General features: G+C 54.1%; 1 protein-coding gene across 1 annotated transcript in view; it reads left to right on the plus strand.

Moving 5' to 3' along the window:
- The window catches only part of SAMD11 (sterile alpha motif domain containing 11), a gene marked incomplete at its 5' end in the record, with an annotated part of 64,465 nt that overhangs the window by 16,438 nt on the left and 31,379 nt on the right, over nucleotides 1-16,648 (plus strand). Inside the window, 2 exons of the mRNA XM_066340341.1 lie at nucleotides 863-987; nucleotides 15,685-15,777. Coding sequence (XP_066196438.1) covers nucleotides 863-987; nucleotides 15,685-15,777 — 218 coding nt within the window. The remainder of the gene's footprint in view (nucleotides 1-862; nucleotides 988-15,684; nucleotides 15,778-16,648) is intronic.

Here is a 16,648-nt window from a genome sequence, read left to right on the forward strand (position 1 = left end):
CCACGGGGATCCACCTTGTTCTTCCTCCTCACTCTTGGCAGATCATTTATTCGGGAATATTTTGCAGCTGGAGAGGGATTTGCCAGCAGAAGCACTGGCCACTGAGCTGCAGTATCTGCTACAGTGAATCGGGGTTTGTGTTTTTCCTCTCCACAGAAGGGGAAAAAATAGAAAAAAAAATAAAATAAAAGGACTAACCCAGCGTATTCAGCAGCAGTGGGATGCAAGGAGAACAGGCAAAATCATGCTGAATTGCTCTAACACAGTCTCTTTTCCCAGGAGGAAGAGCATTGTTTCAGGATCTCTTGGAGGGGAGAGTTGAAAATGGCTTTTTGTAAATAAATCTGTCCCCTCAGCTCGGAGTGACGCTGCTCGTGGTGGGTTTCTCTCCAAGGAGAAAAACCATCGTTCAATCAAACTCCAGCAGCCTTTTGTCCCAGCAGTGACGGAATGGAAAAACTCGGGATTTTAACAACAGAGGGGTGGCAGCTGATAGAAAACGATCAGTTATTTCAGTTCAAGTTTCCTCTTCATTCTGGAGCACATCTGCCAATCCTTGCACTTTTCAGGGTTGGGGTTTTTTTTTCAGTTTTTCCATGTGAGATGTGAGTCCTGGCCCATGCAAGTTGTATTTTGGCAGGGCTGGAACCAGGAGCTCTGGCAGCTGCAGGGTCCTTGCTGGGAAATGAGGCTTTGAAATCCCCCAGATTGAGGAGAGGTTACCTGGAATCCAGCTGTGCTGGAGCTCACAAAAACCCTCTCCCAGATGTGCTCACAGGGGTGGATAAAAAAAAATAAAAATCAATTCTTGTTGTGGGCAGATGGGATTTCCCTAACGTGGGGTTTGTGTGCTCTGCCGCAGCCGTGACAGTGACCTGGCCACCATCATCTCCAACCTGCACCAGAGCCGGCAGCTCGTTATGCCCGAGAGCCAGAGCCGCTGTGAGTTCAAGAGGAGCCCCCTGGACGTGGGGCTGGCAGCTGCAGGTGAGGGCTGGGCACCTCCTGCTGCCCCGGGATTGTGTTCTCCCTCCTTTCCCTTCTTCTCTCCTTTTCTTTCCTTTTCCCTCCTCTCCCTTTCCTTCCTCTCTCCCTTTTTCCTTCCTCTCTCCTTTTTTTCCTTCCTCTCTCCCTTTTTCCTTTCTCTCCCTTTTTCCCTCCTCTGCCTTTCCTTCCTTTCCTTTTCCCTCCTCTCCCTTTTCCCCTCCATCCCTTTTCTCTCCTATCCCTTTACCTCCTCTCCCCCTTTTTCCTTCCTCTCCCTTTTTCCTTCCTCTCCCTTTTTCCTTCCTCTCCCTTTTTCCTTCCTCTCCCTTTTTCCTTCCTCTCCCTTTTTCCTTCCTCTCCCTTTTTCCCTCCTCTGCCTTTCCCTCCATTCCTTTTCTCTCCTCTCCCTTTCCCTCCTCTCCTTTTTCCCCTCCTCTCTTCTTTTTCCCCTCTTCTCTCTTTCTCCCTCCTCTCTCCTTTTTTCCCTCCTCTCCTTTTTTCCTTCCTCCCCCTTTTCCCCTCCTCTCCCCTTTCCCGTCCTCTCCCCATCCCTTCCTTTTCCAGCTGTGGTTTTTTTTTTCCTTTCCTGTGTCACGTTTTAGCTGTAGGAAATCTTTGAATATTCTGGTTAAAAAAGATGAAGGTGGAAAAGGATTTCCCAGTGCTGGTGAAGCCCTTTCTGGAGGTCCCAGCCCCGTGTTGTTCCCAAATGCAGTGGTGTGTGTTAAAGGAGCTTGTGGCAGCAATGTCCCCAGGGCTGGTGCCAAGTGAAGCAGAAAGGCCTTGCAGAGAGCATGATTTGATTTGTAATTTCATTAATCAGAGGTTCCCCACGCTGCTGCTGGGCTGCCAGCCTCCTCTGGGAGCAGGAGTGTTTGGGTTCCTGCTGCTGCCTGGCAGCTTTGGGGTCACTGCCCTGGTTTCAGCCCTACCCAGAGGGATGCTGCCAGCCCTGGGGCTCCCTGGATGTCAGGGAGGGGTGACAAACCTGCAGGGGTCAGCGAGGGAGAGTCTGCAATAAATAAACCCTTGTTGATTGCAGGATTCTTCAATTATAAATACAAGTGGAGGGAAACTTGAGGTTTCTGTCAGGTTTTATACTAAGGGATGTGTGCCCTTCTAAACGAGAGCTGGATCTGTGTGTGGGGTTTCTGTCAGGTTTTGTGCTGAGGGATGTGTGCCCTTCCCAATGAGAGCTGGATCTGTGTGTGGGGTTTCTGTCAGGTTTTATACTGAGTGGTGTGTGCCCTTCTAAACGAGAGCTGGATCTGTGTGTGGGGTTTCTGTCAGGTTTTATACTAAGGGATGTGTGCCCTTCCCAACGAGAGCTGGATCTGTGTGTGGGGATTTCTGTCAGGTTTTACACTGGGTGATGTGTGCCCTTCCCAATGAGAGCTGGATCTGTGTGGGGATTCTGTCAGGGTTTATACTGAGTGGTGTGTGCCCTTCCAATGAGAGCTGGATCTGTGTGGGGTTTCTGTCAGGTTTTACACTGAGGGATGTGTGCCCTTCCAATGAGAGCTGGATCTGTGTGTGGGGATTTCTGTCAGGTTTTACACTGGGTGATGTGTGCCCTTCCCAATGAGAGCTGGATCTGTGTGTGGGGTTTCTGTCAGGTTTTGTGCTGAGGGATGTGTGCCCTTCCAATGAGAGCTGGATCTGTGTGTGGGGTTTCTGTCAGGTTTTGTGCTGAGGGATGTGTGCCCTTCCCAATGAGAGCTGGATCTGTGTGTGGGGATTTCTGTCAGGTTTTATACTAAGGGATGTGTGCCCTTCCAATGAGAGCTGGATCTGTGTGTGGGGATTTCTGTCAGGTTTTATACTAAGGGATGTGTGCCCTTCTAAACGAGAGCTGGATCTGTGTGTGGGGTTTCTGTCAGGGTTTATACTAAGGGATGTGTGCCCTTCCAATGAGAGCTGGATCTGTGTGTGGGGATTTCTGTCAGGTTTTACACTGGGTGATGTGTGCCCTTCCCAATGAGAGCTGGATCTGTGTGTGGGGTTTCTGTCAGGTTTTACACTGAGGGATGTGTGCCCTTCCAATGAGAGCTGGATCTGTGTGTGGGGTTTCTGTCAGGTTTTATACTAAGGGATGTGTGCCCTTCTAAACGAGAGCTGGATCTGTGTGTGGGGTTTCTGTCAGGGTTTATACTAAGGGATGTGTGCCCTTCCAATGAGAGCTGGATCTGTGTGTGGGGATTTCTGTCAGGTTTTACACTGGGTGATGTGTGCCCTTCCCAATGAGAGCTGGATCTGTGTGGGGATTTCTGTCAGGTTTTACACTGAGGGATGTGTGCCCTTCCAATGAGAGCTGGATCTGTGTGTGGGGTTTCTGTCAGGTTTTATACTAAGGGATGTGTGCCCTTCTAAACGAGAGCTGGATCTGTGTGTGGGGTTTCTGTCAGGTTTTGTGCTGAGGGATGTGTGCCCTTCCAATGAGAGCTGGATCTGTGTGTGGGGTTTCTGTCAGGTTTTATACTGAGGGATGTGTGCCCTTCCCAATGAGAGCTGGATCTGTGTGTGGGGTTTCTGTCAGGGTTTACACTGGGTGATGTGTGCCCTTCCCAATGAGAGCTGGATCTGTGTGGGGATTTCTGTCAGGTTTTATACTGAGTGGTGTGTGCCCTTCCCAATGAGAGCTGGATCTGTGTGTGCTCACTGAGCCTTCTCTGGAAATCTGCTTGTGCCTGTGTGTGTGTGAGTGAACCCCAAAGGCAGAGGGAACAGCCCCCCTGACCCCTTTGGGGCTGTCTTTGGAGGCTGAGAACCGAAATCACTCCCTCAGCCCCGTGTGTGCCCAGGAGGGATTGGTGCTGTGTGTGGAAATCAGCCCTGGCAGCTCCCAGCCCTCCCCTTTCCCTGCTCAATCTCCAAATGAACAATTTTCCAAAGGCCTTTTCCCTGCACAACCCCAAGAAGCCACCCTGGCCATAAATCCATTTTTTCCCCGTGACCCAGTGAGGCTCAGCTGACCCTGGGTGTCACAATGGCTTTCAGTATTGTTTGCTTTGCAGGGAAACTGCTGGGCTTTGATCAGCATTGCTGGAATTCCTGGAGACCTGGGGCATTCCAGAAATGCAAAAGGGTTCTTCTCATTCCCACCAGGAGAAAAGGATGTAAATCTCTGATTCCTGTTCCTTAATTGAGGTGCTCTGGTTTGTTTTATAAATGAAGGAACTGTAGGAAATGGTCTGGAGCTGTGCCAGGGGAGGTTTGGGTTCAAAATCAGGAGGAATTTCTGGAGGAAAACCTCTGGAAGAGGCTGCCCAGTGCAGGGGTGGGGACAGCACCCCTGGAGGTGCTCAGGTGAGGGATGTGGCACTTGGGGACAGTGGCTTTAGTGGTGCTGGCTGATCTTGGAGGTCTTCTCCAGCCTCAGTGATCCCATGGAACATTCCTGGAGCGAAAAGGAAGAGGCTGATGCACACCAGAGGCCACTGAACCAGGGACAAAGCTCTGGAGAACACACACAGCAGGTGTCCTGGGGTGTTCAGGTGGGGACAGGAGGCATCAGAGGGGACAGAGGTGGCTTTGTCACCTCTCCCCAGGGCCAGTTCCACGCTGGGCTTTGGGGCTGGGCTCTGCTGGGGCTGGTTTTGCTGGCAGGGCTCTGAGGGGAGCTGAACATCATCAATTGTTCCACACACAACTCCCAGAGGTGCTGCTGAAGGGTTGGTCGTTGCTGAAACCATTTTATTCCAACAAGGAGAGGAGCAGAACCTTGGCCCCAGCCGCCTGCCCACCTCTGTGTGCTGGGTCAGGACAAATCCCCCTGAAAAAGGCACCTGGAGATAACCAGAAATGAATCAAAGATGCTCAGAAAGTCCTGCCTGGGAGCTGCTGCTCTGAAACGTTCCTGCTGCTGCTTTCTGGCTGGGATTTGGTCCCAGGGAGGGCAGGAGGAGCTCCCTGGAGGCTCCTCACTGAGCTCAGAGTGCTGCAGCAGTGCCCGAGCTTCAGGGCAGGACTGGCGAGGAGACCAGCACAAATGCAGAGATGTGCTGATTGCCAGCCCGTGGGGGCAGCCAAAAGGCTGAGGCTGGCAGGGCTGGCTGCTTTGTGATTAATTCTGGCAGGGAATTCCTCCACTTGTTGTTAGGAGCAGGATTAGAGGCAGGGCTGTGGTTTGCAAACAGCACGAGCTGGAAAATCAGCGATGTTCTTGGAGCTTGGATGGCCTTTGAAACGCAAGAAGGGGCTGAAATGGATAAAAAAAATAATTGTGTGAGGTCTTGGGGCTTTTCTGACTGTGAGAGGGGAGGAAAGGGCTGTGCCTGGGGGTGATCCCTGTGCAGAGGAGGAGTCCCTGCTGTCCCCTCCTGCAGAGGGGAGTGCTCAGATGCTCTCCTTGGTGCTCACTGAGCTGCACCCGGGGATGGAGGAGAGGGAAAAGGCATGGAATGGGCTCAGAGGGTCTCAGGAGGTGCCTCCCCTCCCGTGTCTGTGTGCTTTGGGGCCTGCAGCAGCATTTCTGCACCACAGTCCTGGTCCTGAGGCTTTAATTCATTCCTTTCCTAAAAAAAAAACAACCAAAAAAACCCCAAAAAATCCTGTTAATCTCTCCTCTTTCTCTCCTCAAACGCCCTCTGTTCTGCAGTGCCACATTTCATGGGTTTCCAGTTGCAGTAGGACTATTTGCATGGATAGAAGTGGAGGATTCAGGCTCCCTCATGCTAGAGGAAGGTGGGTAGCTCTTCCCTCTCTTCCTTCTGCCCCTGGTGCCTGCAGGGACTTGCTTTGGAGATGCTCTGAGAGGGCCCAGAGTGGAGACAGAGCCTCAAAGAGGGACAGAAATCACTGAGTTCAGCAGAGAACGTTTGGGGCTGAGGTTGTGGAGTGGGCAGCAGCAGCAGGCAGCTCTCAGAGAGGGGTGTTCTGGGTCAGTGTGATGGGATTTCCTGGGCTTTTCCAGGGGAGTTTGGTCAGTGTGCTGGGAAGGACAAACCCCAATCCTTGGCCCCGTGGGGCAGCTGCAGGGATGATTCCTGTGGGAATTCCTGTGGGAATCCCCGTGCTGGGGACAGTGTGACACCTGTGTCCCCACCTCAGGAGCCTTTAGGGGTGCTTAATTCCTGGGGTTTTTGCAGCCCTGGGAGAGCAGAGTTCAGCCCCATGGCTCAAAACCACGCTGCTTTGGGGCCTGGAGCAGCATTTTTGCACCACAGTCCTGGTCCTGAGGCTTTAATTCATTCCTTTCCTGAAAAAAACCCCAAAAAATCCTGTTAATCTCTCCTCAAACGCCCTCTGTTTGGGCTCAAGCTGAGAGTTCTCTCCATGGGATGATTTATTCTGCACTCACCCTCTGGTCTTGTCTTCTCACCTGGTGCCCTGTTGGCTGAGCAAGGAGGAAGTTTTGGACTGTGAAAGAGATTCATCTGTCAGAATTTGGGGGATTTCATTCTCCAGGCAGTGCCTGTAACTCCCGGAGCATTGTGTGTCCCCACGAGGGCCACAGGGACCATGCAGTGACCTCATTTGGCTTTACAGAGCCAAGGAGGAGTTCATCTTTGGGCTGCCAAGGAGCTGGGCTCAGGGATGTTGCTGCCCCAGAAGGATCCCAACCCACGGGGAATGAGCTGGGCTCCGATGTGTTTGCATTTAACCAAACCAAAAAACAGGGAAAAAAAAACCACCCAGCAGCTTTTATTGGACTGCTGCCTTCAATTGAGCAGAAAATCAGCAGAAAATCAGCCCCAAGTGGGCACCAGGAGCTGCAAGGCCAGGCCCTGCTGGTGATGTGTTTTCTCTTGAAGGACAGTGGTTTGCATTGGCAGTGTGAGGGTCCAGGTTCTGCCACTGCTCTGCACCCTCTGGGCCTGGAGCTGGGGCACTGTCCCCTCTCTGTGCCCCAGGGAGGTTGGTTTTGACACCTCCTGAAGCCTGGCAGGGAGGTGAGCAAGGAGCAGAGCTCTTGGGAAGTGAGGGGGAAGTGGGAAAAGCCAACGTGGAAGTGTGTGGGATGTGGAAATGGGAACGTTTCCTGCCAGCACAGGTCACTGCAGGAGCTTTGGGTGATGTCCAGGTTTGCTTGGCTTTGCCAAGAGGACAGGGAGCTGAGGGTTCTGTTGCTGGAGCTCAGTTAAGGTTGGAGAGTCTCTGGGATCATCCAGGCCAAGCTGTGCAGGGCTGGGCTCCTGTAGGATGGCTCTGCAAACCCCTCTGGGCAGGTTTGGGCTCTCAGGGGGTGTCTCCCTCTCTTTGAGGGAATTTGATCCACCAAACCCACCCCAGCAGCAGCTTTGGAGCTGCAGCAGCCACTGCCTGCTGCTCCCTTTGCCTGCAGCTCTGGCACGAGCAAGATGCTGCCAGAAATAACCTCTCCACACCCCTGCCTCCACCTGCTTTGCCAGGTGCCTTCCCGGGGGCAGCTGGGAGCAGGTCCCTGGTGTGCTGTGTCACCTCCCCGGTGTCCTGTGTCACCTCCCTGGTGTGCTGTGTCACCTCCCTGGTGTGCTGTGACACCTCCCTGGTGTCCTGTGACACATCCTTGGTGTCCTGTGGCACCTCCCTAGTGTCCTGTGACACATCCCTGGTGTCCTGTGGCACCTGCCTTGCCCACCCTGGGTGGCACAGCTGGCAGAATGTCCCTGCCCTGGCGCTGGCACCAGGCTGGGAGCTGCTGCTCTGCCCCTGCTCCTGCCAGGGGTGCCCAGTGGGTGACAGGGGACACGGGGGGACAAGTCCTGCTGGAGGGAAAGGGCTGCCAGTGTTGGGGGACACTCATGGGAATGTTGTCCCAGGCTTTGGGATGGATAAACTCGAGAGAAATCCACCAGGAGAAGAGCCTCAGGGCAGTGAGAGCCTCAGGGCAGGGTGGGAGTGACCCTGGGGCAGGGTGTGAGTGACCCTGGGGCAGGGTGTGAGTGACCCTGGCACTGCCCCATGGCCCTCAGTGACCCTGGGGCAGGGTGGGAGTGACCCTGGGGCAGGGTGTGAGTGACCCTGGCACTGCCCCATGGCTCTGAGTGACCCTGGGGCAGGGTGGGAGTGACCCTGGCACTGCCCCATGGCCCTGAGTGACCCTGGCACTGCCCCATGGCCCTGAGTGACCCTGGCACTGCCCCATGGCTCTGAGTGACCCTGGGGCAGGGTGGGAGTGACCCTGGCACTGCCCAGGGCAGGGTGTGAGTGACCCTGGGGCAGGGTGGGAGTGACCCTGGCACTGCCCCAGGGCAGGGTGTGAGTGACCCTGGGGCAGGGTGTGAGTGACCCTGGCCCTGCCCCATGGCTCTGAGTGACCCTGGCCCTGCCCCATGGCCCTCAGTGACCCTGGCACTGCCCAGGGCAGGGTGTGATCCCTCCCTCAGCATCTCTGGTGGCTCTTGGCCGGTGCAGATGCAGGAGCTGGTGGGGATCTGCGGGGTTTAAGTGGGGCTGTGGGCTCTGGGCTGTGTCGTGCCGCTGTCCCAGGCAGGGCTGGGGGACTGTCCCTGCCCAGGGGTGAGCAGGCCTTTGTCAGCAGCCTGGGGAGGAGTTATTTCAGCACTGGCCACGGCGAGGGTTTTATTCATGATCTGCTGTGAGCAACAAGAGGCTCCGCTGCCTCTTCCAGTCATTTCTCAGCTCTGCACAACCTTTTTGTTCCCAAATCCGTTCCTTCCCTTTGCTTCTTTCCCTTTTCCCTGCTCTTTTCCTGGCATTTCTTTCTTCTCAAACCCTTTTTTTTTCCTCACTTCCTTTTCCATTCTTAATCCCCACCTCTCCCTCACAGACACACACATCCTTCTTCCTTCCCATCCCTCCTCCTCCTCCTCTCCAGTTCCTCGTGCTGCTCCTGGCCCAGCTCCTGGGGAAGGAGACAATTTGAAGGTTTTCCGCTCTGCTCTCAGCTGAGAGGCTCCTTCCCCTCGAGCCAATCAATGGGAGCCTTTCAGCCCCACCGGGCCTTGGCAAACACCAGATCAATAAGTTATTAGCACCATTCTGTCAGCTGTAATGTGGAGATTGATCGGGGCCGGGGCTGCTGCTCGCTGCCTGGCACTTCCCCAGCCTGATAAAGATGACAGATTAAGGGAATAAGAAAAAGGAATTAAGGAGTCTGGCTGTCAAAGCTGTCACGGGCTGGAGGAGCAGGGGTTTTTTTGGTTTTTTTTTAGTTTTTTTTTTTAGGGGCTGAATGAGTGCAATTGGACATTTAAATGGTGCTCAGGGGGTCCAGCACCACCAGCAGCTCTGCTGGAAATGGCTCTCCCCGTGCTCAGGAAAAGCTTTGGAAGGAGCAGCCAGCTCTGCTGGCTCCTGCAGGGGGACAGGGATGCTGTCCCTGCCTCACCTGGGTGACAGGTGACATCCCCAGGGCTCAGGGGGCATCTCAGTGCCAGGGCAGTGGTGCCAGTTCTCAGAGCTTGGTGGCACAGCTGGAGAAATCGGGGCCAAACAAAGATTTGTGGTCACAGAATCCCAGACTGAGGGGAACTTCAATATTTAAAATATTTATCAGAAATCAGTAAATTATCAATGCCACCCAGTGGCAGCCCTGCCATGGCAGGGACACCTCCCACTGTCCCAGGGGGCTCCAAGCCCCTCCAGCCTGCCCTTGGGGATGGAGAATTCATATTTTGTCTGCGCTTTAGGTCTCTGATTTATCAAACTTCCCCTTCCTCCTGCGTTTCCCAGTGGAACCTGCTCCTTTCCAGGCAGGAAAATGAGTCTCCAAAAGGCCTGGACTTCCAGCCTCCTCTCCCAGCTGCGTTCTTGAAACCTTTTCTGAAAGGAAAGTTGAGATTCACAAGTTTGTGATTGCTAAAAAGCCTCTCTGCAGCATATCAAATTAATTCAGATCTCTCTCTTAAGTGCAGTATATCCTTTCCATGAGTGGTTTTTTTTTCATACTATGAATATTTACCACCTTCCTGTGGCTTGGGTGCATGCTGTAAAAATGAATTTTGGAAGAACCTGGGAGCTGGGGAGGGAATGTTGGAGCACCTTCCCTCATAACCAGTTCCAGAAAGGCTCCAGCATCACCTGCACCTCCCTGTCCCTCTCCTTGGGATGGGAAATGTTGAGCCAGGAGGAGAAAACCCTTGGATTATTCGATGTTATTCAGTGAAGAGCCCATCCCTGTGTCCCCTCTCTCCCTCCTCCCCTTTGTTCCCTGTTTTCCTTCCCCTTTCCAGCAGTCTCCCGTGGCAGGAGCTGGAAGGGGGATGCTGAGGGAGGCTTCTCAGGCAGCCTGGGGACACTCCTGGGGCAGCAGTGTCACCGTGTCCTGCAGCCTGAGCTGCTCCTGCCCCGGGGCCAGCCAAAATCTGAGAGATGGCACAGAGCACACCGAGGTGTGGGGACAGTGACTGAGGCTGGAGCTGCTCCTGCCGTGTCCCAGCACCATTCCCTGAGCCACTGCTGCCTTGATTTTGGCTTCTCCAGAGTGCAGAGACCCAGCAATATTCCCTGTGCCCTCCTTCCAGGGATTCCTGCCTTTATTTTGGCATTCCCTGTGCTGAGACCCAGCAATATTCCCCATCCTCTCCTTCCTTGCTGCCCTGCTCTGGAATTGTTCCAGGATCCCAAATCCCAGGAGCTGGCTCCTTCCCTGCCCCCAGCTTCCCCAAGAATTATTTTTATTATTTTCCCCCCATTCTTGTTGCCCTCAGTGAAATTGTGGCCCGTTATTCCCATGACCTCGTGCTTCCCCCTGCCTTTGTTCCCGGGATTCCTGCTGGCTGGGGCTGGATCCTGCTCTCCCAGCTTTTGTTGGGAGCAGCTCTGGGCTTGCTGAGCCCCAGAGAGCTGGGGCAGCTCCTCACAAAGACCTGTGGCTGGGAAAGGGAGTCCCCAGAGTGTCCCCAGGGTGTCCCCAGGGTGTCCCCAGGGCTGCTGTGGTGGACACAGGGACAGGAGGATGGAGCCTGTCCATGCCACAGGAGCAGGGGAGATGCTGCCAGCACATCTCAGGCTGCCCATGGGGATGGTCATCCTCAGGGCTGGAGCTGAGAGCAGGAGGATGGAGCTGAGAGCAGGAGGATGGTGGGGCTGAGAGGAGGATGGAGCTGAGAGCAGGAGGATGGAGCTGAGAGCAGGAGGAGGATGGAGCTGAGAGCAGGAGGAGGATGGAGCTGAGAGCAGGAGGATGGAGCTGAGAGCAGGAGGAGGATGGAGCTGAGAGCAGGAGGAGGATGGAGCTGAGAGCAGGAGGAGGATGGAGCTGAGAGCAGGAGGAGGATGGAGCTGAGAGCAGGAGGATGGAGCTGAGAGCAGGAGGATGGAGCTGAGAGCAGGAGGAGGATGGAGCTGAGAGCAGGAGGATGGTGGGGCTGAGAGCAGGAGGATGGTGAGGCTGAGAGGAGGATGGAGCTGAGAGCAGGAGGAGGATGGAGCTGAGAGCAGGAGGAGGATGGAGCTGAGAGCAGGAGGAGGATGGAGCTGAGAGCAGAAGGATGGAGCTGAGAGCAGAAGGATGGAGCTGAGAGCAGCAGGAGGATGGAGCTGAGAGCAGGAGGAGGATGGTGGAGCTGAGAGCAGCAGGAGGATGGTGGGGCTGAGAGCAGCAGGATGGTTTTCCCTCTCTGAAATAAGGGGGAAGGAGGTGGGACAGGGGCTCTGCTCTGTTGGGGGCTGCCTGGCCCAGCCTGGGTGGTGGTTTCCTGTGGAAATTGTCTCCATTCTCTGTTTACTCAGGACTCGGTGGTCCAAAACCTGTCAGAGCAGCCCCGGGCTGTGCACGGGGAACGTGAGATGGGTCTGCATCTCCTCCCCTGCTGCACAGCCCCTGAAATTGGGACCCTTTGCAGCAAAACCCTCACTGATTTCCCGTCTGCAGGAGACCCCCAGGAGTGTCCCGGGTGCCCATTCCCTGTGGGGAGTGGGGTAAAGCCCCTCTGTGTCTTTGGGGAAGCCTGGGGATAGGTTTTCTAATCCCCCCAGCCTTAGGCTCCCGGGTGCTCTCCTGAAAGCTGATCAGGAGGCTTGAGGTTCTTAGATGTGCTGTAAGGATGACCCTTAAGCCAGGCAGCTCTGCTGAGTGCGGCCAGGCTGAGGATTAGAGCAGGGACAGGAGACAAAATAACCCCCCCAGGGCTGCCTGCCACACCAGCTGCTCCATGGGGCCGTGCCCACGTCCTTTCTCCTGCTGCTGCAGACCTGATCCCTGAGCAGGGCACACAGGGGCTGTGCTGCTCCAGCCCTGTCTCCAGGAGTGCAGCAGGTGAGTGCTGGACCTCCCATCAAAGAGGGAAGGGAAAAAAAAAAAAAAACAAAAAAACAAATCTGGTCTGATTTCTGCAGCTTTGGGGGGAATTGGCTCAGTGTTGCTGTGGGTCGCTGTGGGTCGGTGCCTGGGCTGCCCTGGCAGGGCAGCAGGAGCCTGGGGTGTGCTGGGGGCTCTGGGGGCTGTGTGGGACATCTGCCTGAGGGGTTTGTGCTGCACTGGTGCCTCTGGGTGCTGCCTCTGCCTCCCTTCCTGCTGCTATTGCCTGGCCTTGCCTTCCTAACTCCACACTTCCACTGCTAATGCCTTTCATTTTCAGCTGTAACATTCAAACCTGCCCCGGTTTGGCTTCCTTTCAGCTGCACTGCTTTGTCACAAGGCAGGGGAGAAGAGGCAAAAAAATTTGGGGAACAAAACCCCCCAACCATCCCTCCCCATCCCTTTGGGTGGACGTTGCCTTGTGCAGGGGCCGAGCAAAAATCTGCTTTTGGGCTTTGTGGTCCTTGAGCAGCAGGGCCCTGAGTGCACAGCCCGGCTCTGGGCGGCTGCCGAGGCACCGCGAGCTGCTCTGCCAGCTCATTTGCACAGCACATTTGGGTTTGCTGCTGCTGCTGCTGCTGCTGCTGCAGAGTCAGGGGGAGAGGGCTGCTCCATCTCGGTGGCCTCAGGGCACACAGGGGCTCTTGGGTGGGTGCAGGTGGGGATGCAGGGTCCTGGGGAGGAGCTGGATTGGGATTTCAGGGTCCTGGGGAATCTCTGTTGGGATTTCAGGGTCCTGGGGAATCTCTGTTGGGATTTCAGGCTCCTCTGGAGTCTCTGTTGGGATTTCAGGGTCCTCTGTTGGGCTGGCAGGTGCAGGTGGGGTGGCAGAGCTGTGCCCTGAGGTGCTGAGGAGGAGGAGGAGGATGGGTGCTGCAGCACCAACACCTCGGAGCTGGGAGTTAATTGAGTAATTAAAGCCAGGGACCTGCCTGGTCTCTGCCCTGCAGCTCAGGAAGCAAAGATGGGGTTTGCTCCTTAGAACACTGAGCTGGGACCCAGGAAACTGCTCTGCTCCTGCCTCGGTACCTTTGGGGTTGGTTGTCAGGTTTTGGTGCTGATCTTTGTGCTGCTCCTCGTCCCCTTTGCCTCACCTGCTGCATCTCGGTTCGTCCCCAGACTTGTGGGGGCCAGAGGCGCCTCTGCCCCACGGCGGGGCTCTGCCTCAGCTGGGGAAATGAGTGGGAAAAAAGAGGAAATGTTTCAGTCGGAAATGTCACAGGAAAACTGCTGGGAATGGCTGGGAATGGTATGGGAATATTTGGGAATGGCAGTGAATATCTGGGAATGGTATGGGAATATCTGGGAATGGCAGGCAATGGCTGGGAATAGGTGGGAATAGGGAATATCCAGGAATAGCTGGGAATAGGTGGGAATATCCGGCAATAGCTGGGAAAAGCGAATATCCAGGAATAGCTGGGAATAGGGAATATCCGGGAATAGGTGGGAAGAGCTGGGAACAGGGAATATCTGGGAATGGCATGGGAATGGCAGGCAATGGCAGGGAATATCTGGGAATAGGGAATATCCGGAATAGCTGGGAATAGGTGGGAATAGCAGGGAATATCTGGGAATCGGGAATATCCGGGAATATCTGGGAATATCCGGGAATAGCAGGGCCCCGAGCGAGTGCCTGCCGGCAGATGGGCCCGGGGGTGGGCGAGGAACAGCGGGAGGGAACAGGGACGGGGGGAACGAGGTGCCTTTGGCAGAGCTGTGAAAGGCAGGAATCTTCAGTGCTCCCATTCCAAGTGCTGTCACATGGAGCTGCTGTCACCAGCTCTTTTCCATGGAGACTCCTCTGCCTGCGGCCCTGCCCGGGCTGGGAGGGGCGACAGGAGCAGGGGGGGACTCGATTTTCATTCCAAAGCCACAAATGCTGGCTGGGGAGAGCCCTGAGGAGGGGCAGGATGCGGGATGTTGGCCTCCAGCACGACAGGAGGGTTTGCAGTGGCAGGGGGATGGAGCTTCCAGGAAAAGCAGCGGTGAGGGATGGAGAATTCCAGAGGGATGGAGCGTTCCAAAGGGCTCCTTGCCCCAGCTCCCTCCCAGTCTGGGAAGCTGAGAGGGGCCGGCAGGGGTAAACTGAGGCAGGAGGGGTGAGAACGTCCCCGTTGTGCGCTCGGGGTGAGGATGTGGAGTGCTCAGAGAGCTGTCCCCACTGCTCTTAGTGCTGTCCCCAGTCCCCTCTGCATCCCTGGCTCTGCACATCCCGAGGCTCTGTGCCAGCTCTGTGAAGGATTTGGGGACAAGCCGAGTTCAGAGACAACCCGTGCTCTTTGGAAGCCCTGCACTGCCACTCGCAGCAGAGGCAGAGGCACCTGGGGCTGCGATAAAGCCCTGCCCCGGGCTGTGCTCCCTGATAAAGCCCTGCCAAGGCACAACCTGCGCTGCTCGGCTGCACTCGGCTGATGGGGAGTGATGCTGAGCGCAGGGGACAGCCGCTTGGCTGGAAATGTCCCCTGCAAGAGCGAGAACGGTGTTGTTGTTGTTATAAATAAGACCGAGGGGTTTATAAAACCTCCCTGAACCCCCACGCTGGGAGGCAGCCTGGCTGTGTTTGGGCTCACAGGCAGATCCCATCCATCCTCACTCCAATCTGCCGCTTGTTTGTCAGAGGGTTTTTATTTATTTTTTATTATTATTTTAATTTTTAATTTTTTTTTTCCCCTTTAAGATGCTGCATCTTTAACAAGCCCTTGATAGATGAGGGTTTGATGCTCGCAGTGACAAACAGGCTCTTCCTTCCTGCCCATATGCACCATCATGCTTTCAGTTTCCCCGGCGTTATTAGGGGAGGATATTGATTGGAAATCTGCTCGGGGGACGCTGTAATTGTGTATTAGAGATTTGGTGGTGCTTCGGAGGGCTGCAGTAATGCAAAAGGCTTTTGAGTGTTTCCGTGCAATCCAGAGGGGGGAAGATTGCTGAGGACCTTGAGGTTTTGAAGGAGGAGGGGGGAAGGAGGGGGAGAGACTGAGAGAGAGAGGGAGAGAGACACAGATACTGTGGTAGGAAGATTCAGAGATCTGTTGTGCTTTTTTTTTTTTTTTTTTTTTTTTTCCCCTTTCTTTCTTTTTTTTTCCCTGTGCTGTTTTTATTTTATTTTTTTTCCAACCCTTCCTCTCCCCCAGTTGCTTTGCATCAGGGCATGAAAGGAGTGGAAACACCGGGGGGACAAAAGGCACCAGAGCAAATGATGAAACTCAGTAAGGAAATCAACTGGATTCAGAATTTATGGCTGGAAAACGTTGCATTGATCAGTGTATGAATAGTCATTATGTGCTTTTGGGCTGCGTGATTAGGAAAGCAGATCAAGGCTCTCGAGATGATGATTTTTCTTACTTTCATTTTTTTTTTTCTCTCTCTCTGCTTGTAATATCAGTGTGTCTGTGTGTGTGTGTGAGAGAGAGAGAGAACAGCAAAATACCAAAAGTCTCTCTGGTCGCTCCTGCAAAGAGGAAAGTGCAGCCTTCTCTGACACTCAGCTTCCTCATCTCTCTCTCTCCCAGATGAAATTTTAGGCAAGAGAAGAGTATGTTCTCCCAACAGCAGCAGTGAGTGTCCTTTAGAGAGCAAGAAAGCCCGAAGTGAGTCCCCAAAGGGTAAGTGCTGCTTCTCCCTCCCCCATCCCCTTCCCCTTTTCTTCTCCTTTCCCCTGAGTGGAACTTAATTGAAATTAAGGAGGGAGGGCTGGGAGCTGTGTCTGGCTCCGGGGGTGCAGGAGGAGGCGACCAAGGCTCTGTTTGTTCCTTTATCTCCTCGGAGGGCGACAGAGGGATTGCCTCTTAATTACAGTAATTGCTCGATGATTAAAAAAAAAAAAAAAGGCAAGCAGGCTGTAGCCTTCGAGGTGGATTTTTGGGGTGTTCTATATTTTTTTTTCAGGCAGAATTGTCTTGATTTTACACGTTTAAATATGAAAGGTACACACGGGGTTTATCGTGCTGGCATCTGCTCCTTTAAAGGGAAAAAAAAAAAAAAAAAAAACCACCCAGGAGCCTGTCAGGGAGAATGGGGCTACTGAGTTTTCTCTTATGCATTTATGGCACCGTTCCTATAGAGATGGAATCTGCAGAAGGTTTCTCTATTTAGGGGTTGGTTTGTTGTGTTCTTCTCTCTTTTTTTTCAATTTTTTTTTTTAAATCTCTTGCTTTGCTTTCCACTTCTTTCCTATAAACATGATTTTTAAACTTTCTTTACGACCTGCAAAGTGGGCTGGGTTAATGGAGCCTGCACTTAATGAGTTTGTCTCCAGGTTGAGTAAATGAGGGGTTTTTGCAGCCGTTTACTTAAAGGCTTTGTTGTTAATATCGGACTAATTAGCTGTCAGTGATACCCACCTCCATCCCCCCGTGCTTCAACCTGCACTTTCTGGCCACGAAAAATCCCAAATAGAGCAGCTGGGTCCTGCTCCAAGGCTTTGGAGTCCAGCTGAGGCTCTTCCAGGGCTGGATTCCCAATCACCCCGCCAGG

The sequence above is a fragment of the Sylvia atricapilla genome, unplaced genomic scaffold, assembly GCF_009819655.1.
Source record: "Sylvia atricapilla isolate bSylAtr1 unplaced genomic scaffold, bSylAtr1.pri scaffold_67_arrow_ctg1, whole genome shotgun sequence".
Taxonomy (NCBI): domain Eukaryota; kingdom Metazoa; phylum Chordata; class Aves; order Passeriformes; family Sylviidae; genus Sylvia; species Sylvia atricapilla.